We start from the raw sequence: 26031 nt of genomic DNA, 5'->3' as shown, positions 1-26031 counted from the left end.
CGCCGAGTCTGCCTCAGAGCCCCGCCCCTCCCCTCGGGGCCCCGCCCCTCCCCTCGGGCCCCGCCTCCAGAAGCTCCGCCCCTCCCGTGCCCCGCCCCCCGCCCCCGCTCCCCTCACGGCTGCGTGAGGCGATGGCGGCTGCGCTTGCGCGTGTTCACCCCGGCCCAGAGCCTCCTGACACGACCTGCGCTCTTCTCGCCAAGGAAAAATGAATAAAGTGCTCCCTCCTCTCTAAGGAAAAAGGATAAAATCACATAAGGTTTTGCACCCGCTGTGGGTGTCGAGTCGCAAGAGTTGACAGCAGGGCCCAGTAATGCAACAACCCCTGTCTGCCTTTCAGTAAATGTGCGTTATTAATTCCTTTCACCATATTCCCGTGAAATATTGTGGAGCAATACTCAAAACTGGTGCACGTATACGATGATGTACCAATCAGGACACATGATTAGTGACTATAAGCAGTACAAATTAATACATTTGCTTACAATCTGGCACTATTCATCTTGCCCTCAGCTTTAAACTGTGGCACACCTGCACAAATTTCTACCCACTGCTCTTTATTTATCTCCGTTGGACTTGTTCTGCTGTCTTCTCCATACCCAAATGGAGTTGTAATATCATGACAGTGATGTAATTACTGAGGCTGTGACACTGCTACAGTCAGGAGTGCCCAGCACAGGCAGCAAGGTGTGGGATTTTAGGAGAGCCCTGACAGGAACCTCTCCTGGGATTTTTAGCAGGGTAAGATAGATCAAGCCCGTGTGGGTGTTCTTTCATGTCAGATGGGAAGGCTGAGGTTTGCTGAGGCGCTACTCAGGCTGTCCTGCCAGGAACGCGGACGTCGGTCACAGTTCTCTTAATCTCCGCTGGGTAAAACAGCAGACTTCATCCTGAAGTGAGGGAAAAAATTACAGGATTCAAAACATCACATCCCTGAAGTGAATTTTCTAACTAAAAATACAGCTAGCAAAGTCAAAGAGAGCAATTTATATAAAATACAACTAGCTACTGTTCTAGATGACAATCGCTCACCATTCCAGTTCCCAGGAAAGATAGCTGCCAGGAACTGTTCACACTCCTCTGGATGTTTATTTGCTGATTTGTTTTCCAGAAGATCATTTTTAACCATATTGCCCACGTTTGTGACACTGCAGCACAGAACAGCCATGGGATAAGGCAAATCCTGCCTCATGGCAGTGGACAATAAATCTTCCCACCCCAGAGCTTCCCAAGGACAGCTTGCACTCTGTGCCTTCAGGAGCATATGGGAGAGCAGCACCTCCCATAAAAATCATCCCTGGCTTGTCCAAAATGACCCAAAAGAGGGCATCCTGAGCCTCAGGAGGTCAGCCTTAAAACAAATGCTGAGCAGCTTTTGTTCTGTCTTTCAGTTTTTTAAGGTTTCCTCATGATTTAATTTGAGGAAACAAGGTACGGGCGTATGGACACACACGCTTTGGTGATAAGTTTCTATTTCCTGATTCCTTGCCATCATTAAAATGTTTAATAGGCAAAACTTAAACGGAAAGGTCAAGCTAAGGTATTTCTCTTGGCTCCTCATCAGAAATAATGCCGTTTCTGAGGTATCAATCCGATGGCAGGTCCTCAGGAAAGCACTGGCAAAACCTCAAACCTACAGCTGAGCAGCGTGAACCAGGACCATCCTCCGAGCACACGACGTGGTTTGTAGGAAAGAGGGAGCTCTCGGGATGAGCTGTGGATTTTCCTGCAGAGGAGTGGCAGGGACAGAGCCTGCGGAATCTCCCGGCAGCAGTGGGGGACATCCATCAGGCTCCCTGGCAGGGAAAACTGACAAGCCTCACTGAGAGGGAATTAATGAAGGCAGGATTTTCCACCACCTTCTCTAAAATCTCATCATTTCTGTGCTGGAACCTTCTAAAAAGGAAATGCTGGTAAAGTGGCATAAAAAGCCACTTTATTAAAAAATACATTAATGTTGTCTGTGTAACATTAACCCCCTCCCATGGAGTACTTTGCTTTCTTATTTTTGTGATTTTTTTTCCACTGAAACTTGGCATTTTAGGGTGTGATGCAAAACACAGGAGAAACAGAAGCAGAAAAAATGACTCATGGCCACCACTGCCTATGGAAGGTATTGCCTGGGCATATCCACTGCTTCCCAAAGAGTGCTGGATTCCTGTGTTATAGAGAGGGGAAAAACCACCCCCACAGTGAATAAATAAAATAAATCAGTAAAGTTCTTCCCTCTGCCAGCAGCTGAGGGTGCACAAACCCAGTGGGAGCTGCTCCAAGGGCACCTGACCTCCCCATGAGCGTGCAGGGGAGCACTGGACTGCCCAGAGGCACAAGGATACGGATCCCTAAAACACATTCTGGGGTGCAGACACAGCATTTTTGCAGTGGATGGGAGGCAGATGTGCTTGGCAGCACCCTCTATGAAGGCTGATTTCTTTCTCCCAGTGTTTCCCCACAGCATTCACCTCCCTCCTTCAGGTGGTGGCTTCTACCGCCATGGGCAGTACCTGCTCGTGCTGTGAGGAGCAGAAGGAAACATTATAAAATCCTGATAAACTGAGGAAAAAAAAAGCCAGAGAGAGGTCAGAGGGGAGGAGAGAGGCAAAGAGAGGAGGAATGATGCCAGGAAAAGGGGGATGAATCTCTGAAAATGGACTCTGTTGGCATAACATAAGCACAGGGATGGATTCCGAAAGAGAGTGACCAAACCCTCGCAAGGACCCTCCTGAAATGTTCCTCTCAGATAAAGCTGCATCTTTTAGGGAATAAAAAATGTCCTCCTGCAGCAGACTGAAACAGTTTTAATCCCCAAATAGCTGTTTTGGGGAGGGGGAGGAACCTCAAAAGCTGCAAGCCTTGCAACAGGTTTTGTTTGCAAACGCAGGCGAATCTGGAATATTTGCTTATTCCTTTTATTGAACCTGCTGGCTGATTTGATTACTTCCCTGGAAACGCATGTGCAAATCGGTTTTCCAGCCTTCTGAGGGCACTGCCTTCCGCCGCGACGTCTCCAGTGACTGATGCCAACGTCTCGCTAATGCAATGTGCAGGAAGAGCCGGCCTTGGATGCCGACGCCGATGCCCAGAGCTCCCGGCCGCTCGCAGCCATAAATCCCTCCATTCCCAAATGCAAAACACCGCCGGCGGAAATGCCTCACCCTGAAAAAATGTGTTAGCAACAATTCAATCTCTCAAATTAAGCAGGCTGAGGCACTGCCATTCCTCTGCCACGCACTTACCCGGGTAGAAGGATCCGATGATGGAAGACTGGGGGGAAAAAGGGCATCAAATTGAAAAGCCCTGGGGAGATGAATGGGAGATTACGGGGAGAAGAACATTTACAGCCTGAAATTATTCCCCCTCCTAGAAAAATTTCCTTCTCGCCTTCCTGGGAAGCGCTCAAAGGAGAGCTGTGGTGCAGGCACATTGGAGCAGGGATTAATCTGATGGCAAGGATCCGAGCAGACAGTTAAGACTACACAAGTAAGCAAATTTATTTGAAGACAGAACAAATATTGTGGCAAACAACAATATGCAAATTCAGTTGAGAACAGGGGTAAATATCAGACTTTGTTTTCAAATCGATATAAAATATAGTCAGATTTAATTTTGTCCAAAAAGCAGCTCGCATCAGGGTGGGGGTTGGAGGCGATGGCCCTGTTCACGCCATCTGAGGTGCGTGTCACCTGGAAAACCTCAGGCTCGGGAGGCGGCTCCTCTGCCAGTGAAGATGAGCGGTGCTGGGAGGAGATGGAGGCACCTTTGGGACTCTAAATTTCTGCCTCCATTCTCCTTAAAAGCCAATTTTTGCCTCAAAGCAAGGGGCGAGTTCATCCCCTCCAAGACCCTCCGTGCCCACCCACCTATGTTTGGATTGTGCAGTCATGAGGATCTCAGCTGCTTTTTAGGGCTGGGCATCTTTGAAGGTACCTGCACCTCCTCTTCCTCACTGGCTCCTGATGAATCAACCTCCAGTGCCTGAGCCTGAAAACCCAGCCAGGGAGCAGCTCACCTCGGATGCTAGAGGAGTGAACAGGACGAAATCCCCTGCCAGGATGAAGGTGCTGGCGGGCTGCTTTCTAGAAAAACCATCCCAAAATAAAAGCAGACATAAAAACATTAGATTGTCAATGAGGCTTTGAAACAAATTCAAGTTTATCCTTAATTCTTCTCGTGTGTGTATGTGTGTGTGTGAGACTTCATACAAACAGACAAGAAAGACATGGTGGACTTCAAGCTGGGGACAGGCATGTGGTCAGTTAGCGTCCACAGAAGCACCATCGGATACGGAGGAGTTAGCACCAGAGAGTTTGGAGGACCTAACTGAGCACATGCGTCCCTTGGGAAACGTGGGGACAGCGTGGCAAGGGGCAGGGGGAGACATGGAACAGTCCATTAGAAACAATACAAGGCAATTCATGAGTTTTCATACAGTACAATACAGTCACTGATCAATTAACCCTTTCAGTACAGTACATGACAAGTAACACTTTGCACCCTGTTAGCACTAGGAAAGGAGGGTTTGGGCTGCAGAGGGGTGGTGGCGGGCTGTCCCCTCTGCCCTTGGATTTCAGGGATTGCTTCGGCTGCTCTCCCACCCCAGCGGGGACAGCCCGGCCCCAGCCTGGCTCCCAGGGGGATGCACTGGAGGAGCGCGGTGCCACCAGTCCATCCACCCACAGCGAGGGCTGCACCCCAATCACAGAACCCTGGAATCCCAGAATGGAAGGGACCTCAGGGATCATCTCATTCCACTGCCATGGGCAGGGAGACCTTTCACCAGACCAAGTTGCAAAATGGTCATGGTTTGGTCATGGGGATGGAAGAGCCACCCCGCTCTGCCCTGTGCCAGCCACCAAACCAATAGAAAAGTTCCAATTCCAGTTCCACCTGGCCAGTTCTGGTGCCAAGATGCAGAAAAGGGGTCAGAGGCTGCATTCAGACGCCTCGAGCCAAACCTGCTTCTTCCCTCAGGCGTAGTGAGAACAGGGTCCGTTGGAAAAGTGCTAAATTACAGTACATTGGCATTTCCATATGTCAACTATTGAACAGCAAAACAGATTGTTTGAAAACAGAATCAGTATCGTACAGTAAGTTCACACTTAATTCTTCACCGTTTCTACACTTGTAACACATGCATTTTATTTCCATTAGTTTAATGCCAGTAGGACCAACATCCTCCAGAACAATGATCTAACATGAAACAAAACTTTCTAAGGAAAATATTAAGCATCACATAAAGTTTCAGGAAAAACCTGTTAATTAGCATCACAAGGTACTCAGATTTACATTTAGGAGTTTTCATGCCATGACTTTAAAACACCTTTTGGTTAATATCCTGGGGGTGGGGAAAACAAACCCCGAAAAAACCAAACCAACCCAAAAAAAAGAAAAAAAAGAAAAAAAGAAAAAAAAGGAATGTTTTGGGAAATAATAGATTTCTCTTATGTGTATACACACCCAGGGAGACAAGCACGAACACGCGGGCCGGTGCATGGGTGTGTGCACAATTTTGTTTTGATAAACTTGACTCATTTCAAGGGCATCTTCATGGGTCCAAAAATACTTTCAAGGAAACAAACTCTAAACTACTGAAGCAAAATAAAAAGTTTCTCTTGGAGGAACAGAAAAGGTTGGTAAAACATCGCTTGTGTGCTGTTACAATGCGCTTCCCACGACCTATCTGAAAACCCAAACAACTCAAAATCCTTTGTTTCCACCTAGAAGGCCCTTCCAGAGCAAAGGGTGCTGTGCTAGGATTTGCATTCAGGCCTCACGTGTGACAGGCAGGAGAAAATGCCGAATTCCACCTTCCCAAAGGACGAGAGGCCATCTCCAAAGGGCAAAAAAACTGCATCTGAGGGGGAAAATAAGACAAAAATACCTGTTCCACATCCCCCTTTCTTCCAAGCTTTTTTCAATGAGACAGGTGGGCTTGCTGGGGGGGAATTTTCCAAATAGTTTGCCTTTATCCTGGTAACAGTGAGCGGGATATGGGCTCTGAGTCGCCAAGGTACTTTCTGAAGAGTCTGTTCCCTCAGCCTATAATTTTGGGGGCTCAGAAAGAGCAGCAGCATCACCTGGTGCTATTTCTTTAAAGCTAAATTTGCAGGGATAATTTGGTGGGGCGGGGAGGGGAAGAAAATAAACCAAACCAAGCCGAAATGTGGATTCTGTTTTTGTTTTTACATCCAGTGATAGAGGATGTAAGAGCATAATACTTGGGGTTGCTCAAGACTTGGGGTTTTTAACCATCTTAGGTTCCCACTGAATATCCAAGCCTCTGAAGGTCTGTTGAAGAAGGAAGCCAAGAAAACCAGGCACTAAAACGAGTTGTTTAGGAAAACTCCTCCATCTGCTGCAACAGGGAAACCCAACACTCCCGTTTCTTTTTGTTGCTGAAGGTTATTTCTGCAATGGCCCCTTGCTAGCAGCAGTGAAGGAGAAGAGCTAATTCCCTTCTCTGCATTCACACTGATCATGCTGGCAGGGTTTATCCATCAAGTGTCACCAGGGAGGAACTCCCATCACGAAGGATTGCCAGAGAAGGATTTGGATTGACTATGGGCTCGTCAAGGATGATGAGCAGCAGTCCCAAGTGTGGATACCCCGGTGTGAAGGGAACACGGGGCTCTCACACCCACCATGATTTATTTGCTGCCATGGAAAACCCACAGGGGCTCTTAAAGAAGCAAAGCCCCCCAGTTGGTTGGGAGTGGGTGGTTTGGGACATGAAAACCCAGATTATTCAGCATCCCAGGGATCACAATCCCATTTTGAATCCTAGAGACTTCTGACTATGTTTCCTACTAACTCTACCCTGCTGCTTTCTTGCTGGCAAGGGAGCTCTGATCCCTGGCCTTCCATATGGAAATACCACAGGAATTTAACAGGAATAGCACATCTGAACTGCCTCTGAACAGGGGAGCTGATCAACTCCTAACAACGCTTTCCAAATTCAACAGCACACCCCGGGGTTATTATGCTCCATCTTCTAAATCATCTGTAAATCTTTTTTACTTAAAAATACCTTTTGCAGTTGAAGCCCACGACCAATCCCAACAGCACTTCCAGTGCAGGCACAATGACGGCTTTTATTGCAATGGCTAGAGCGCAGCCTTTATTGGTGCCAGGATCTCAGACTGGTACCAGGTTTGAACTGGGCTGTCCCACGGACTCACCAGGGTCTCGCACCAGACACAAGAGCATCTGCCCTGTGACTCTTGCTCTGCTCGGTTCCAGGTGCCAGGGAGATGATCTTGCACCATCCCAATCCCTTTTGAGACTTCTCCTGGATCTTTGGTGTTTTTAAAAGCCATGCGCTCGGGTCTCCGGGTGACCTCGAAGTTTACAACAACCACGTCTGCCTGGACGTCAGTGATTTAGGTGTTGGTTCTGTCGTGTAAAATAAGCTTGGATGGGTAAATTCCCTACTATCAAGTCGCTAATGGATATGTAATGGAAATCAGGCACCAGACAGTGGTCCAACACACCTCAGAATTTTCTTCTGATGGCCCCTACGTAATTAACACTGCGCCTAGGAGGGGAAATAGATGGGGAAGAGAGTTCAAAACTCAGTGCTAACAGTACGTACAAAAGTGCAGTGCTCAGTTTAGTCCGAAAAAAAGTGACTACTAGTACTTAAAGTGCTAGTCCCAACATCGGTTTGGTTCAGAGTCCGAAACACGGGAATGCGGGGAGGGTATCCCAGGGAGAAATTAAAAACAGACAGCACTGCAACTGCACATGCTACACCAAAAGTGCTTCAAATCACACCACTGCGGAGGGACGCGCAACGCCACGGCTCAGCTTGTGAACACACACGAGCAAACGACTGACACCTTTTAGGTTACTATAAAGAACAGCTCCATTAACTCCATCACTACGATCCCATTCGGGAAGCAAGTGGTCACAGCGCACAGAAAACAAAAGACGACCCCACTCCAAAACCAAGAGCCTTTAGGAACACTGACGAGCCTTTGCAACTAGGATACTCAAAGTCTAGCGAAAGCAGCCTTGCCCAGTGTCTGCAACAAGCTTGGCCGATGCTTATCATGCACTTTACAGAGGCAGACTGCCTCCTCTTACACGCTATCTTACAGCTTAGCCTATTTACCTACTTTTTTGTGGTCTGCTTCGTTAATTGTAGCTTTCTGACCATGCATTAAGCTGGCTTGTTTCTCTGAACCACCCTACCAGTCAAAGGACAATGAATGCAAGGACGAGACGACAAAGACGGTCCGGTAAACACTGATGTTACTAACTTCATTTTCGTGAAGAAAAAAGCTCCAGAGAAGGACTTTGCATCAGCACGCTCCTGGAAGGAGGCCGGGAAAGGAGGATTCATCCCAACAGGTGACAGGCATACCCTTTCCTCTCGGTAAACACACACTTCCCACCAAATGCCCCATCACCCAGCCCCACCTTTACACGTGCTAGGAAAGCAATGGCTCCGCTTGCTGGAAACAGGGTGCAGGAAACCTCCCTGCTAAGGACTGTGCTGGTCCCAGTCCTCACCCTGGCCTGGAAGTGTCTCCTTATAAGCAGGGACATGTTCCAGCAGTGCCCTCCTGCCCTCTTACCTCAGGAACTCAGCATTTGCAAAAATAGAGTGTTTTCTGCCAGAACAGAAGTGCCAAATGAGAAAGGGGGAAAGCAGAACCTTCAGTTTTCACAATGTTTCAGCAGGCACCCCCAAAAAAGGTCGCAGAACAGCAAAGTGGTTCCCCAGGCCCTGCATGCATTGTCACCAACTTTCCCAAGTGTTGTACAAGGCAACATCTGGCTGTGCAGATGCACATAATGTGTCCAAAGTGGATGTGGATGTTTTTTATGCAGAAAGCTCTTTTTAAGTCAGTATTGACTTGCTGGAGCTAGCAGGCTATGTTGGGAACGCTGCAGGTACAGCTGCAGACACATTTCTCATCGGAGACCAAGCACTAGGGAGATGGTTTTCCAGGAGCAGGGAACACTAATATCCCAGGAGTAAAAACAGAGCTACAAACTCAGGTCACTTATTTCCATTACTACCAGAAAGAACTGGATTTACCAGCAAAAAGCAATACATATATTGTGCATACAGGGGTTACAGATGTAGATCCACCTTTGCAGGCATACAACTGGAAAGAAAGAAGCCTGGAAAAGATGTGGGACCTGGAGAAGTGCAGTGTGATGTGGGCAGTGCCCCACAGTGAGGAGGGCATTGAGGTGCACAGTGGGGAAGCGTGACCATTTCAGTTCACCATCCAGACAAGAAACTTCTGGAATGATATATCCAGCCTTGCTGCCAAAGCAGCAAGGCCTTGGGAATGCCCACAAGCACATGGATGGGGCCATGACCCTGCCCCCAGCAGGGAACAAATCCATCATGGGCAAAAAGCATGCCAGCTTGCACACTGTGGCTTTCCCTAAGTGATGCTGGAGTCTTGCAGGCTCAAAAGTAATCACTGAGCAAGAGACTGGGCAAAGAAGCATCTTCCAGGACTGTGTTCAAGCCTCGTCCTGCAAGACCAGCACATCTCACCATGTGCCATATGTAGGCACTGGGATCACATTTGGTTTAAGTGGTGTTGACCTCAGTGTTGAGACCAAACCCAAACACTGCAGGCATGGACAATTCCCAGCCTGAAAACCCCTGTGCCAAAATGACTCCTTTTCCAGGTCTTTTTATAACATGTTCTTTCCTGTCTTCCGATTGAAAGGATTTTTGGCAGATGATCTGGAAGTGGATAATAAATCTAATGCTAGGACACCGCGTCCAATTGCACAGTAATTTCCTGCATGGCTCTCACAAGGAAGTTTACGCGTCGTGCTGCATTTCTGCCGCTTTAGTTTCTCCTACGGATACACTGTCATCCATGTGTGACCCTCCTTACAATTCTGCCTCCACCTGGACTGGCAACCCTGTTAAATTTTTAAAAAGAAAAGCTATTACAGGTTTTTTAGGAGAAAAAGCTGTCTGCTTGCCCGTGACCTCACCTCAAACCCGAGCGCCAGAATTAAAAGGCATTTATAAAATCCTGCTCTGGCCGCCGCGCTAGATTTTCACCCAAATACCCTCAGCAACTTTTCCAGTCTCCAGAAAAACAACTGATTTGAAAGTTTATTAGGAGCAATCATTTATTTTTGGAGACGGAGGCTTTTGCTGCATTGAAGCCTGCAGATATCCATGCACTGGTTTTCAGCGGTGAATCAAGTGATTCCCAGACACAGCCTATTTCCAAGGAAAACACCATCCCAGACTGCTCGGTACCAGAGGCACTACAGTGCAAACTGAAGATGCGGGGCCATTTTTAATTCTATGCTAATTATCGCAATAAAAACCAGATCCTGCGGCGGAAGACCCATTTTGGGAAGAAATAATCATCCATCTTTCGTAGCTGTAGCCGTGCTGCTTGAGAAGAAGCTTATTTACAAAATGGCAATCTCCAGAAAAAAGCTGTTATCGCTGCCTGACAAAGCCATATATTCTGATACCTTCTGGGGAGCTCTGTCTGGGAAATTCCTCTTTGAAACCAAACACTATAAACCTCAAATATGGAAAAACCCCATCCTGTTCAACAAAAAACAGCTGTAGGGCTAATGCAACCCACCGTGACACAGAAATGATGCTTGGAGATCCCTGCTTTGAAATCCCTGCTTTCAGTTTAGAGCAGGAAAATCATATGACCTCTAAATTATTTATATGTGAAAATATGCTCTTAATAAAAGCATCAACAGTGTGTAAACAAAAATGAAATTCCTAAAGCAGACTTTCCACATCTTGTATGGTTACCTAAACGTGGATGAGAAACATCCTTTTTCCCCCCTGGACAAGAACATCATCCATCATGCAGGACAGCATGAAAATCCCTTTTTTAGTATGCAGGAGACACAAAAAGCCAAATAAAGCCATGAACCTGCAGAGTGGTTGTGAAAGGGATGAAGAAAACCCAACCAAGCAGCAGGACTGCAATCTGTTCCTGCTCCCCCCACGTAGCACGGCGGTCCCCGAAGAGGCTCTCACACCAGATTGCGCTGCCAGACAATCTTACGGAGACGGGAACCTGCACTTGGGTCTCAGCCAAGCAAGACCCCCAGCGCCTCTCGTGGACTGCCAAGACACAATCCTCCTCCAAGAGCTGCTCGCACCTGGGGACCCATGGAAAGGGCTCTGCCCCACCTTCTCCGTCTCTCCTTGCTGGGTATCCATGAGGCCTACATCCAGTATTCCCAGGCACGTTCCTGGGGAGCAGCAGAACAGCTCCGATACATCGCCCCGCCGTAATGATGGAGCCTGAAGACGGGAACATTGGACCACAGGGACAGCATGTTGAAAGCAAAACATTTTATTACCATCGGTTAAGCTTCATAATGCACGCTTATGAGTAAGAGAGAGGTTATATGGAGATCACTTTGCTCCCTACCAACTGCAGCTTCTGGGATTAAATGCAGCAGCTGTTGAGCGGAGCGGAACAGGACCGGTGGAAAGAAAAGGAGAATAAAATACATTTGAAACAGTGGGGGGTAGCTTGGCAGAAAACAGGTCCCTGACTGAAATTCAAAGAAAAAGGGTTTTTTTTTACTGCTGTACCAAAAGCCACGGCATCCTGGACAACAGCTGGTAACCAAGCACTGCTCTGGAAATGCACCCCTCTAACTCAATACCCACCCCAGCAACCACCACCCGGGACGGGCGCCGCAGCTCCGACACAACGCGGGAATGTTGGAGTGGAACACTTTTAACGCTTTTCCTTGGGGCCACGACACCAGCCCAGGACGCTGCAAAACCAGGAGCTCCTAACCCATCACACCCACACAGGTGTCCAGGGAAATCTGGGTGGCCATGGACCACCAGAAGGGTGGGTGGCAAGGGGGATCTGTCCTGAACTCTGGATGGCTGGCTAGCTCAGCGGCAGCGGCCTGCAAGGCTCACCTGGGGTTGACTCAGATGTGTGATTTTTCGCTTGTTTTCTGTCCGCTTCCATGAAATGTTTCTGTCAGTAAATGCCAGCCTGAGATGGTTTCTAAAGAACAGAAGTTTCTTCCAGCAGAAATTGCCCCTTCAATCTAAGATCAAAAATCCAGTTATCTTTCCTAGAGGTCAGAGACCATAAAAAAGCTATTTTGGACCACCTGCTGAAGAGTCACTAACACACTTCACCAGCACCAGCTTTTTTAGCCCCAAATCAGTTTACCTTCCAGCCAATCTTCCACAAGCAGCTTCAAATTGTATCAAACCCTATCCAGAGGAACACTCTGCTTTCCCCTTTCCCAATATTACCACTCTCATTTCACAATAGTTTCTGCATTCAAACGCAATTCAAAGGAGAAAATGCCTGCGCTAGTGAAAGAGGACTCCAGTTATTGCTAGCACAAAGCTACCAATTTTTCTTCTAGCAAACAAACCGCTTGGCTAGAAAGGTAGGAAGCTCTTGGAAGACTGAGAGCCTGGAGGAGGCTGGTTTTTAGGCTGAGGCAAGTGAAAAATCCCTATATTGTGGCATCTTGCTTGTTTTGTTTTCCACAGCATCTTCAGCCTCACTGAGAGGAAGAGGCCGGTGTGGGTTTTGAAGAAGGAGAGAGAGCACCTCAAGGGCTATTGCAACAGCTCAAGGGCTGCAATGGGGAGGAGGAGGGTGAACTTCCCTCTGTGAAGGGCCTGAGGAGAGAGGTTTAGGGAGGTTATCCCAGCTTTAGAAGGTGCCTCCTAAGAGCGGGAAAGAGGTGTGAAAAGCAACAGGTTCAACTGCAGCTGGATGCTGCAGGCAGGAGTTAAGTGGGCACTACCCCTGCCTCTGGCTCTGGATTGGGGGTTTTCTTGGGGTTTCACACATATCAGCACAAAACACACACTGCTAAACAGCTTTAAGCTCTTTTTGAAAAGAAACTCTCTGTAATATGCCTTCACCAAGGTAACCCACAGTAAAAAGCTGGCAGCATCCATGAAAATGTTCATCAGGCGACTACAGCACCTCCCTCCTCTTTTTTTATTTCTTTTTTTAAAATAAGACAGCGAGAAGGAACTTATCAGTGGTGAGCTCAAAGGGTTAGCCCTGGCAGCGCTGCAGGATCACTGTGCTGACATCAGCAATAAACGCTGCTATGGAGAGAGGGCCGGGATGCAGCAGGATTACGTGCACGCTGCATGCTGGCACACACTGATCCCAGGACAGACATGAAGACTCTCCAGAGCGGATGCACCTCTGCAGGCAAGAGGTGAAAGTCCCAGAGGCAGAAAAGGAAGGATGAAAGAGTTGGGCTCCTGTGGTATCCAGGACAAAGCTGTTGACACCTTCCCTTTTAGTTATAATGGGATGCACAATACCTGTGGGTGGCGGTCCCTTGCCTAGCTCAGGTGTCTGCTGCCACTTTGACCCAGGTCCCATGGGAAGGCTCTGGTGGTCTCTGGTCCTGGTGGCTTTCACTGCAGCAATTGGAGTCAGTACAGGACTGTAAGAGAGTAGACAGGAGCTTGGCAGAGGCACAGCTCTTATCTCCACATCTTCATGCCAGCTTTGCTGTGGGCACACTCATCCCACATGCCTGAATTTACTAACCCACATCAAACCCCTGGGTCGATTCCTAAACTGATTTGGAAGCATTTGCTATTACACATGCAGAGAAAAGCGACTCTAATTACTCTGCACCCCATTTAAATGTCCCGGGGAGAATGAAATCCTGGCACTGCTCAAAGACACCAAATTGAGGTTACACATAACAAAGGATCCAGGCATGCCATTGAGCCGTGGTGGGAAGGAAGAGCCAGAGCTCAGAGCAGCACTTGCAGCAGATGCAGCAAAGCTCATCCCTGGGGAAGCTGTCAGACACTGCCTGCAAGCGAGATGGTGCGCGCCGGCTGCTCGGAGGAAGCGGCGAGTCTGCCACCAGCACGGGATCAAATCTGCCCCAGGTAACTGGATCATGCAACCCTACTCCACATGGGAGCATCCCTGAGGGAATGGCTGACTGCAGGGTTAAATAACTCCTGCCTTGCTGCAGCTTCACCCCAAGGATCTGCCCCAGCCTGGAGGTAATGTCTGCCAGAGCCCCACCACCCGTGCAGCAGCTGCAGAAGCACGCGAGAGCTGCAGCACAGGATCCCTGGAATGGTTAAGGCAAAAACACACCAAGACAGACACGGAGCAGAACGACTGTCTGGGAAAAATATAACCAGCTCCACATCTTTTTGTCCTACATTGGTGGCAGCAGTTAGCAAATGCACGGTGAGGGAGGGAACCAAGGCACATTCAGGCTTTGCACAACATTTCCAGAGGGATTCATAATAAAAGCTCAAGAAAAAGATGCTGAACTTTTAAGAAAAAAGAGGTTTAGGGCCCTCGAGCCAGGTCATGCACAAGACATGAACTTGGTGATCCAGTGGGGAGAAGGAATAACACAAGCAGGGCCAGGCCCTGCCGGCAAAGTGAGAGGAGAACGTCCCTATGCACTCAGCCATATAAACACCTGCAGGGGTTTCCGCCTGTGCTGCTTTAGTGACCTTGATGTTTTGCAGCCAGATGGAGGAAGAAATAAAATATCAGCTTAAAGGATAAGCTCTGAGGTAAGAGACACAGAAGTTTGGTTCACCTTGTGAAACATGGTGCCTATTCTGAGCTTACAGGTAAGCATTTCAGCCAAAAAGCTCTTTCCCTAATTTTACCAGGATGGGGGAGATTATTAAAAATGTTTCAATTAAAAAACTTCATCACTTACTACAGGGATGTGCACATTAACTGAGATGTTGAATCTAGGATAAATCCTACTGCCAAGAACCAGATCAAACCTTTGCCCTCTGTTCTTGGCTGTCAGTAGCCTCTGCTCACCTCTGCTGTGACATCTACCTGGGAAAAACTCTTTCAAAAGTGCCACCAGCGCAATGCCCCACTTTTCAAACACTTTGCCATGTTTACTGGAGTCTCGGGAGAGAGACATCCTTGGAGACAGCTCCGTTCCCTCACAAATTCCTGTTCTAGGCAGCCCTGTGGAGATCTCAGGAGTGTTCAAACATCTAGAAGGAAAGAACAAGCAGCTGCCGTGAAGACAAGCCAAACAGAAAACACATGTGTTGACTGCACACTGAGCTGCATTTACTCCACAGCACTGTTCCATCACCTCTCTCCCAAAGCCTAAGGTCTCTGGCCTTAGATTCCCCCTGCCAGCTTCCTGGGAGAGACTCTCTTTTCACATCAGGTGCTTCCCAACCAGGCAGCAGCACAGCAACCTCTTCTGTGCCCAAGGCAAAAATGACAATTTGCAAAAGAGCAACAGGTCCAGGGGGAACTTCCAGAGACAAACCAGCTCCTGCTCAACGCCAGTTGCCAAGGGAAGCGGTGGGCGCGACGCCAACGCCGGGCTCAGCTCCCTGTGAGCCCTGAGGTTTGCTCTCGTGCTGCAAAGCCGCCGGGGTCTGCTGCTGCCAGCGCATGATGTGCTCCAGCTCACCCTCTAACGTGGAACAGCAGGGAAAATTAATTTATGTTAAAAATACCAGGGCTGCATTGGCACATCCAGCCTTTTCCCTAGGAAGAGGAGGGAAGAAATAGCTGCGTGCCACATGTTGGTCATGAGCCTAAATGCCCATCTGAAAGGTGCTGGGATGAATAGACACGTTGAGTGGTGACACTGTGGGACAGCAAGAGCTCCTCTCTGGTTAGACCTACACAAAACTCTCAGATCTCCTCGCACTAAAAATGTTACTGAGGGAAAGCCCATGCCAATATTTCTGTGACTTCATATAATGACAGCACACAGTCCTGGAGACTTAGGAACATAAGGGAAAACCTGTATTTCCAAACATGCTGGCACAGGGAGATTATATTGTCACTTAGTGCTTTCCTTCCATTTGTGTTTGAACAGACTCATCAGAAAGCAACAAGAACATGACCCTTTTAGAAGGGCTAAAAATTACCCTTGGTGGAAGATTTTGTATTTCCTCTGGAAAGGATGCAGAAGAGACCTGACAACAGCCTTTAATTATGTGTAGGAACCACAGCAGAGAAGAAATCAAACTGTTTTTATAACTCCTCTGGAGAGCATGGCCTGTAAGGCAAAAAGCAATGGAATTAGATGGAAGCAAGGGACACATGGACTGGGCAGCAGGAAAAGTATCTGAGAGGAAATAGGGTGGAATAGCTCAGGGTGGGAAGCTGGGAATATCCAGCATGGGAGATTTGAAAGAGCAGATTTTTTCCAGCTTCTTCAACTTGGGAAAAATATAGGTGCTTTTTGCTCTGTATCCGGTCCTGAAAGGCACCATTAGAGGCACCCTTGCACTTGCAATTCAAGTTTAGAGTCAGGTAGGTTCCAAACCTTCCAAACACTGCATTTCACCCCAAATTTCTCCCTGTGTGGCTTTCAGATATCATCAGTATTGATCAGCATCAGATCATCAGAAGAACTTTTGCATGCCCTTGAGGTAGGTGGTATCATCCACTCTGTTTTACTGGTGGAGAACACAGGCACAGCAGGATAAAGCCAAAGTGATCCCATCTCCAGTATCAGGAGGCCCAGCTCCACACACTGACAGCTTTCCCAGAGTCCAGGCAATTACTCCAGCACTTCACTGGTTCAAAGCACACCTTTCAACAGCTGTTGACACCGACCCCTGCTGCACCTCAGACCTCAGAGTGGCAGGCCCAGGAAAGCAAAGGCGGTACAAGTGGTGATCATCCGCAGTCTTGTTAGAAACGACCCAAACCCCTTTGCAAAGGCAGGCACAAAATTGCTTCTTGAAAGCCACTTTGTTTCCCCTCTGATACCCTCCAGCCTTCACCAACCCCTTTTCTGTGCAATGGAAAAGAGCAGCTGCCCCATCGATACGCACACCACTCCATCACTCATTCCTGGAGCAGGAGGCAACCAATGTTGCATGCAGAGCAAGGCTCCGGTGAAAAGCACACGCAAGTATCCATAAATTGGGATGGCATCAGCAAACCTCACAGGCCACCAACACTTGAGTGCTCCCCTAAGCTTCTGCAGGCATTCCTGGTCAAGCCTCCCAGCTCAGCAAGAGCCAAGCCACGTGAGCCTCAAAAGGGTGAGCTGTAAAAGCACGAACTCCACTCATTGGGCACGCTTGGTCCCGCTGGGTTTGTTGGCAAGATGAGACACTTGCAGAGCGTGTTACTGATCCCAAGGAGGAAGGAGAACCAGCCCAAGGGAAGCACCCTGGTCCCCGTGTAGAGCATTAGGATCCAGGCTCTGTGTCTCCTTCCCCAGCTCTGTGGGACTCCAGTGCTGAAGGTGCCACCTATTCCTCCTACTACGGATAAAACCATCATCATGCTCAATGATTCCCTGGAGCACGCATCTTGTCCTCGCTTCCCTCCGCCCCCTCCTGCCTTTTCGTTCCTCTGCCTTAGTGGGAAGCACTTCTCTCTGCTCTTACTCCCCCTCTCCCTCTGCATTGTGCCAACAACATGTGCTCCCAACAAGGACCAGATGGGAATACTTGTAAGAGCCTGGGGTTAACCCGTGTCTTTTATCCCACATACTCTCCGCTGTTTTGAAATGCAGATTCTACTGCACGCGCTTTGCAGTGTAAAGATTTAAGGTTAGTAGTAGAGTATGTTGATATTGCTTGTGAAACCCATCTTGCTCCTATTGCACGCTGAATGTCTCTGATACGGGAAACAGAACAGACGATGGATAGTGTTTTAATATCTCCAGGGGAAGGACCTATTGGAAACGGGGGGAAAGCGAGTATTTGCAATATGTCCGTGCATATACATCTCTTAATATTCCTCTCTCCCTTGCCTCTGCGTTCATTTGTGCCCACACACGAATTCACAGATGTTGTGGCAGCGCGGTGCCGAGTGGGGCTGGGCACGAAGCCTCGGCTTTCTCCGGCTGCCAGCAGCCGCCACCGAGGGCCATCTTTGCCTCCAATTAATCTCTGCGTGGCAAACGATCACGACGAAGAACAGATGCAAATTCGTGCCTGCAGGATGGATTTCCCCCACTGTGGTCAAGAAATCCATCCGACTGTGTGTCCAACCAACACCTCCAAGGCAGGAGCCACTGTCCCTCCCCGTTGAATACTGGTGTGTTGGATGGGTCTAAAACCCCTAAAAGATGAAATATATCTTTTTTAAGTTTCGACTCTGTGCAGAGCTAGCAATTTCCATGTGCCACTCCAAGCGTTTCTGTGCAGCCTAGCAATTAAGAAGATGAATTAGCAAGTCGTTAATGACGGTTTTATTGGGGGGGCAGCCAGGCCACTTGAGGCTAGGCCAGCAGGAACACAACCCCACATTCACCACACAGAAGGCAGTGGGCACCTGCACCTTTCTCGAAGCTGGTGTACACGAGAGAGAGCCCCGAGGGCTGCAGGTTCGGGTTCCGCGTGATGCCTCCCCGTGCATGGGGAAGGAGCGATCTAATTACATCCATCACAGAAATGCCAAAACGACATCCGCCTTATAAAACCTCAATTTATGCTTTGACATTTCTGGAAAACCAATTTTTAATCCATGTCATCTATCAGGAGTTCTTGGTATTTTACTTCACCTCGATGCTTTAGAATACTGTTGCCTTTATTGAGGTGCAGGTGAGGAACTGAACACAGGCTGACCAAATATTAGGAAGAAAAACTGATGTCAGCCCATGGAAGCTTCTGCAGGTTTTGGAGAACCAGAACAGCAAAAGATCTGGCTTTAGCTTTTTCCAAATCCCCCAAATCCAGAAGCACCTTGTGCCCTAGCCGGGGCTTTTTTCCTGTGGCCATGACAGGATTCAGCAATTTTTAGGCAAGACCAGATCACCCCAAAACAATACATTTTGGCCATGATGTGACAGTCTCGCTCGGGTATAGTTAACGGTGTAGCCTTTAATTCCACTCCTTCTTGAATAAACTCTTAATTTCAAACACAACCTTTACTTGAAAGGAATGGAGGGGTAGGAGGGGAAAGGTGAATTTTAGACATCACAACATGTCAAGCCATTAAAAATAAAGGGCAACTTAATTTTGGAGTAAGCAGCAGGGAAAATTAAACAGAAGGTCTAATTTTGTTCAAGAATTCTTTCATAAACTGCATATATCCAGTGTATGTACAGCAAAAGTGGGAATGCCACGGAACTGAAAATGCTTATTATGTAACTTTTGACCTGGTGCAAAATCTGCCCAATAAAAATACACAATAATAAACTCCTTTCTACTATAAAAATTATTAGAATTGGAAAACAGGACTGCAAGCCACGCAAGCAGAAGGCTTCCTAGCCACCACCAGCTCCCTTCCCTGGGAGTTTAGGTCACTTCAATAGGCCAAAGGGGAAAAAAATGATGCAATTATCAGACTAGGACATCTGCAGCTGAAAAAAAAATGTGCTGACATTGATTTTGGTAATTGCTTGGGGGTTCTTTTTTGTATAAAGGACAGGATTTTAATACTTCTGCTTGGGATTTTATGAACATGGCAGGACAGATTTGCAGAGCCAGGGGTTGTAAAATGGCATGGAGACATGACGTGGCCGGCAGCTGCCTCTTTACAGCTCTCACCTCGCCTCAACGACGCCTCCAAGGAAGAGCTTTGCCTTCTTTAACTACGCTTTCCCTCGCAGCCTTACTGAAAACCTACGGAATTCTTACGAGGGCTGCGGCCAAGAGCTCGCACCCAGCTCTGGGTGGAATAACGTGTTTATCCAGACCGGTGGTGGGAGCAGACGTCCCCTCCTCAGACTGCACTTCAGATAAATAAGATTATTTCGCTACGAGCTACTACAGGCTACAATATACTCACATAAATATATTAATGCCTATACGTGGATATGAATTGGTATATATCGGATACAGATAAGAAACACTTACGACGACGAGTAGATACCGATAACCGCTGCAGCTTCTCGCTGGGTGAAGCTCATCGTCCACCCAGGCTGCACGCACGGAGCCCGCGAGGGACGGTTCCGCCATCCCCCGCAGCACCCGGCAGGCTGCCCTCTCCACAACACTGCAAAACGCTTCCCAGCCCTTCCACAGCTCTGTACTTCACCAGGAAAGCCAGCTCCAGGGGCCAGACCCAACACAACATCCCCCCAAGCTGCAAGGCAGGGGAAGCCCCCACAGCCCCTTCCATCTGGGATAAGCTTTCCAGGGACCGCCCCACCTTTTGCACCAGCAGCGGGGAAAGCCAGGTACGAGGCAGCTGCTGGACTTGGCTTTGCCAAGACTACAAGCGCAAAGCTCTGTTTTAAGCCTTGACAGCAACATGGGGGACCCAGTTTGCAGAAGGGGCGAGGAGCCGCTGTGACAGCGGAGCTGGGGACGCTCAGCAGCTCTACACATTGCAATTTAAAAACCCAAATCATTATCCCACTCTTGGTGGTTTGAGAGGATCCTCAATACAGCGCCTGTCCTCCTCTAACATACGAGCGGAGCTGGACCAAGCAGGATCAACAGGTCTCTCACAGACACGTGCATGCAGGAGACGGCTTCTCTCAGCATTAGACTACGTTACCAAAGCATCCCCTTACCGGAGCGGGAGCAGAAATGTGCTCCTAGTTTTATTTACACAATATAAAGTGCATTAGGGTTTAATAATTCAACTGACAGACTTTCTGCCGGGACCATACAATTTCGCAACAGAGGTGAGGGCTTGAATAGGAAATTCTCTCATGAGAAAAAGAGGTTCAGACCGGTGCTCTTCACCCCGTCCTCCCAAGGATTGTTTTTGGCCGTTCTTTCTAGTGCAAATAAGCTTGTGTTTTCTCAAGTTTAAGGGACATGGCAGTTTCGGGGCGTCAGGAACAAACATTTAAAACACATCAGGGATTCAGTGTTCCCGAGCATCTCGCTGGGCCCTTCTGGGCACCAGCAGCCCACATGGTCACTACTCTGGGAAGCTGAAGACACACTGCCAAAAATACAAAGGAACCCGTTTCCAAATCTCACCGTTCAAGTCTTGCATTGCTACACTCCGAGTGCATCCCTACTACCCTCCAACACAACATCTGCTTCCCATTGCATGGAAAGCCGTTATCGCCCAACCCAACACCTGCCAGCACCGGTGTTCTCCATTGCGATGGAAACCCAGAGCCGCTGGCCTACCCACGAGTGATGGGCAAGGAACGCAAAGATCCCAATCCAGCTTTGGATACTAAGGTGCATCCCGTGCCAGGGGAGTAAATGCATTAGCAGATCCTACGGGATACCTGCGTGCCAGAACCCAGGCCGGCCTGGTAGCCAGCAGTCATTGGATTCCTGGGTGATATTTACAGCAAATTAGCGGCGTTGGAAGGCCGATTCATTAACAAAAAGGGTTTTTTAAAGAAATGGGCAGCAATAAGGAAAGCAAATTTGCATCCTTTTTTCCTTTTAAAACAGTGAAGAAAACATCCCTTTCCAATCACGAGCAATTTCCTCACCAACACTACAGGAACACAGGGAAGGCATGAGCACTTACAACACACGTGGCCACTCAGGCTAATTCCAGCCGAGGAGCTTTTATGATCCCTTGAGGCAAAGGCGGGCAGGGATGGGAGATGCCGAGCTCACAGGGGAGGAACGCCACGAAGGAAACGGGAAGGAGAGCGTAAAAAGTTCGTACATTCATAGCTCCGGTTTGTTGGACTAGAAGTGAATTTTTTACCTCAGGCACTGTGACGGGCAGCAGCAGTCAGCGATACGCTAACGTTCGCATCAACGACTCATTCACTAAATTCTGGTTTCACACCATAACAAGATGTAGAGTTCTTTAAACGTGGGGTTTTGTGGGGTTTTTTAAATTGACCTGTTAAAACCATTGGGACCAAGGCCGTAAGAGCGACGATGAACCAGCACCCCGCACAACTCCCGCTGATTCATCACGATCCACTGGCTGTTCGAGTGGTGGAGCAAAAACATCTCTTCCAGGTTTGAAAAGGGACCTGAAAGAGCAACCTATGGAGAAAGGGATGGGAGTTTTTGACACTAAGCCAAAGGCTTGGTTGCTGTAACTGCTATATGTGGTTTTAAAGGGGGAATCACCTAAAACAGTGAAATTAACTTTCTTACTTCTTGTCACAACTGTAACATTTTCCTAAAGGTTCTTTGGTGACTTTGGTGCAAGCTGTTATTTTTTTTCTTTTTTTTTTTCTTTTTTTAAAGTTAAAACAGATTGACTAGTTTTAGTACCCAAACTAAAATCCAGATTATCCTCTTGGTTCCCAACCCTGTCTCCCCAGCCTTTCTCATTATGACCTTAACAGGCAACAGCATTCGGATTGAGCGCGGCCGTGCAGTGTGCAGGTGGCTCCAGACTCAGAGTGGTGAAAGTCTGGTTGGAGAAAAAGATGTTTCTCAAAAGGTTAAGAAATAAAACATGGTGGCATGGAAAAATAGCTGGTCCACATGCACACTAGGCCACTCTGTAATGAAACTATTTGAGTGATTACAAATATCTGATCAGACACAGTAATGCCTGTTTAAAACTATTTTAAAGGTGAGCAACACGCTACTCTAAGTACCTGGAGCTCAGTCAAACTCCCGCTGGTTCAGGGGGAAGGAGCTGGTCTGCTTAAAGGCTGGACAAGCCCCTTATGTTATAAATATTCATGCTTTAAGAAACACAGAATCTTTCATCAACCTCCCGACCAGGTAATTGCACACATTCTCCCTCCAGGCAGAGAGTTAAAATCATGAGATTTAAAATTTACATCACAAAGACTCCAGGATGACACTGAAACCTTGGGGCAGGCAGGACTGGAGCTGCTCAAGGACAGCTCCAGCTCTGAGCTGGGGGAAGGGGGTGATGGCAGGGCATGGATGTTGTTTCCCCAACACCACCCACAATCAACACAGCAGAAAACCCAACGGGGCATCCACCACAGCTTCCGAAACATGCCACGGGTGAGCATGGGAGAGATGCCTTTCTACACGAATCCAGTGGTGCACGCAACACCCCAAAGGTCTTCCTCGTGGCAGGAGGGGGAAAACACCCAAATGCTTTCCACACACAGGTAACATCCTGAATGGCATTAATCTTGGAGAGAAGCCAGGAGCCTCGGTCACGGCATTCTTTCCACCTCCCAATATCTGCTCCACAGTCACCTGCTGGAACGCCTAATACAAAAATACCTGCTGAAATTTTGGACAAAATGCATTAAAAATAATTTTAAAAAAGATCATCAGCCTCTAACGGGCCAAACACAGAGATGAGGAGTGGGTTATTATTCACTGCCATTAATTCAGAAGGCTGAGCACTCTGCTGTCCTGGGATACTCAGATTATCTGGTCAGCATAAAACTTCAGAATGAATGACAGATCTTCTGCCCTTCACTGGCACGTGACCGAGGTCTGACTGGTTATCGAGATTTCACCCACACACAGACTATTGTTTCCAACTCAATAGCCAGGAGATGCCAACTTTAAAACATCTCTCCCACCTCACACATAGACCATAGATTCACGTGGAGCTGATTTTTGCCATAAATGCTCTACGGCAATGCTGCTCGGCCTTTGGACCAAGCACGGGCAGAAGCCAGTCCTGAAAAACTCGAGATAAGCAGAAACTGATACATTTCATGGTAAGGTTCAGGGTGGGGATCGTGTTTAAGTGCAACACAAGCCTTTTCTAGACTGTTTAAAGGTCAGGGTGCCGGATTTTGTTTGTGCTGATACTCGTACTTCCACAGTCTCCAACACTCGAAGCAGCTGACTCATACGGACTCGGGAGGTTGGTCCTTTCCTAAGACATACGGAGATGTTTTGGGCATAGTTTAACGTGATAACCAGACTCCTATAACATTACATACTGGAGTTAGCAAGAACTACCAGAAAAGGACTTTACAAAAAACCAGGGCAACTTGGAATTACTATAGATCAGTCCCTCTCACCAATTTCTGCTTGCTTTGTTTGGTTAATTGTCCAATGCACTCTATTCCAGACCCTCTTGCTCTTCACAACTGTCCCCTCTGGCATCCATTCTTTTCTCTTTATGGCTGTTGTAAATTCTCCTCATCTCTTCTTCATACTTGATAAAATTTTCCCCGAACCGTGTCCACGCTTTGTACGGAACTGTGATGGTGTTACGGTAGGGCGGCCTCACCTCACTTACCTTCAGGAAGATGCCGTACCTGTTGGATCCCACGTCGAAGTAGAAGCGCTTGTTGTCCACTCGGAAGGAGGTGCCCTCGGGGAGCTCCGGGGGCTCGTCGCCTCCCCCCCGGCGATCCTCTATGTCCCCCTCGCCATATTCTTCAATCAGCTGGACCAAAGCATCCCTGAACTCGATCATCCCTTGCGCCGGCAGGACGATCGTCTGTTCCTGTCCCAAGCTGTGGCCAAAGTAACCCATCATGCCAGGTCCCCTGCTCATGGTCTGCCTAATCCGCAAGAAGCGCCCGCGCTGGTTCTCCTTCAGATCCAGGTAGTATTTCCTGTTGTCCCTCTCGATGTACTCCGTCTTGAGGACGCTGTGAGGGGGCTCTTCGGAGCCCACGGACGCCGGGGGCGAAGGCGGCGGGTGCTGCGGCCGCCTCCGGGAATGCTGCTCCTTGTCGTTGCTGTGCTCGTGCCGGTGGCCATGGCCGCCCTTCAGGCCCAGGTGGGCGTAGTGCTCGATGAAGTCCCCCAGGCAGTCCTTCAGCTCGGCAGCCACGGACAGGGAGAGGGTCAGCTTGCTCTTCCTGATGTTGTCCTGCCTGCCCCTTCCTATCCAGACCTCGGCAATCTTCAGGAAGCGGCCGCGGGAGCTCTGTTTCACATCCAGATAAAACCGCTTCTTCTGGATGTCCACCCTCTTGGAGGCCAGCTCCTGGATCTCCATGCAGCTCCCCTGGGAGGAGGCTGGGTAGTGGTACTGCTGTTGGGACTGGGAATAAATGTTCCTGTGCAGGCCAGAGCCTCCCAGGTTCCTTCCTCCTCCTCCTCCTCTCCCTCTTTCCATCTTTACCAATCAGCTGGAAATAATACACAACACAGACACAGATGACAACATCAGCACCAGGGGCCTGCTCAGCTCCTCGGCAGCGGCTCCGCTCAGCGCTGCTCTCCCTACAAAGGCTCCTGCATCCCTCTCCGCTGCCACTGGCACGCAGCATCGCAGCCCGATGGATCCCAGGCGCTCTTCCCCTCCCGTGCTCCGGCTCCCGGACGAGGGAGCCCGGATTCCAGCGGCACTCCCCGGCAACACTCCCTGCCCTGCAGCCTCCCTGTCCTGCCCCTGTGGTACTACAGACCCTCCAGCTGCCCCCGGGGGTGGGTTATGGTGCCCTGTTTTGGGGGGCACTCACCCTTCTCCCAGGGCTGTGGTTCCCCTCTGCAGGGTCTGTCCCCGTGCGGCTGCATTCCCCCTCCGTCACTCCCTCTGCTCTTCCTCCCAGGGCACGCCGGGGGGCACTGGGGTTCCCCCCAAAGCACTGCCCTCCTGCCCCCCGGCACCCACAGATACCCCTCCAGCGCCGCCTCTCCTGCCCCAGTGCCCCCAAGGCTTCAGTTCCTTCCCCCTCGGTACTGCCCCACTGCCTCCGTGGCCCCTCACTGCCCCAGTACTGCCCCCTGGTGCCCCCACTGCCCTCCAGTGCCCCAGTACTGCCCCCAGTACCGCCCTCCTGCCCTCCCCACTGCCCCAGTCCTGCCCCCCGGGCCCCCAAGTGCCCCAGTATTGCCCCCCCAGTGCTCCCCATCGCTACACCTTCTGCCCCAGTGCTCTCACAACTTCACCTCTTGCCCCTCAGTGCCCCAAAACTGCCCCCCAACGCTTCCAGTACTGCCCTCCAGAGCACCCCGTGCCGCAGTATCGCTCCCCAGTGTTCCCAGAACTGTCCCCCGGTGCTCTTAGTAATGCCCCCAGTGCCCCAAAAGTGCCCCCCAACGCTCCCAGTGCCGACCCCAGCGCCCCCAGTGCCCCAGTGTGGCCCCCCAGCGCCCCCCAGCACAGAATCTCCCGCCCCATCACTGCCCCCCTACCCCCGCGGCCCCTCCGCGCCCCCCAGCGCCGCGCTCCTCACGCCCGGTCACTCACCCCGCAGCGCCCATCGCCGCTGCTGCCCTTCAGCCTCCGCCGCCGCCGCCGCCGCCACCGCCCGCAGCCGGCGGCCCCGCCGCCCCCCCCGCCGCGCAGAGCCACGGGCTGGCGCTCC

General features: G+C 49.5%; 1 protein-coding gene across 3 annotated transcripts; it reads right to left on the bottom strand.

The window, feature by feature from the left end:
- Window positions 1-127: 127 nt before the first annotated feature.
- PURG (purine rich element binding protein G) lies at window positions 128-26031 on the bottom strand. 3 transcript variants are annotated; one of them, XM_063414990.1, is made up of 3 exons: window positions 25914-26031; window positions 24006-24849; window positions 128-3156 (listed from the first exon to the last, which is right to left on the bottom strand). In XM_063414990.1, exons 2-3 carry the CDS (start codon window positions 24834-24836, stop codon window positions 2935-2937), a joined length of 1053 nt encoding a protein of 350 aa, XP_063271060.1. In that variant the 5' UTR covers window positions 24837-24849; window positions 25914-26031; the 3' UTR covers window positions 128-2934. The 3 variants fall into 3 exon arrangements, with proteins under 3 accessions (XP_063271060.1, XP_063271062.1, XP_063271061.1); XM_063414992.1 differs by having other exon boundaries at window positions 3019-13428; XM_063414991.1 differs by lacking the exon at window positions 128-3156 and having other exon boundaries at window positions 22023-24849.

This window comes from Prinia subflava, chromosome 18 (assembly GCF_021018805.1).
Source record: "Prinia subflava isolate CZ2003 ecotype Zambia chromosome 18, Cam_Psub_1.2, whole genome shotgun sequence".
NCBI lineage: Eukaryota > Metazoa > Chordata > Aves > Passeriformes > Cisticolidae > Prinia > Prinia subflava.
The sequence above is the reverse complement of the archived record's forward strand: the minus strand, read 5'-3'. Positions and strand labels throughout refer to the sequence as shown.

Bases quoted from the DNA above. Each gene is read 5' to 3' on its own strand.
- PURG (XM_063414990.1), bottom strand. From the start codon at position 24,836: ATGGAAAGAGGGAGAGGAGGAGGAGGAGGAAGGAACCTGGGAGGCTCT. The intron at 3,157-24,005 runs GTAAGTGAGGTG...ACATTTTTTCAG, and splicing joins GGTACGGCATCTTCCTGAAG to GGTGAGGCATTTCCGCCGGC.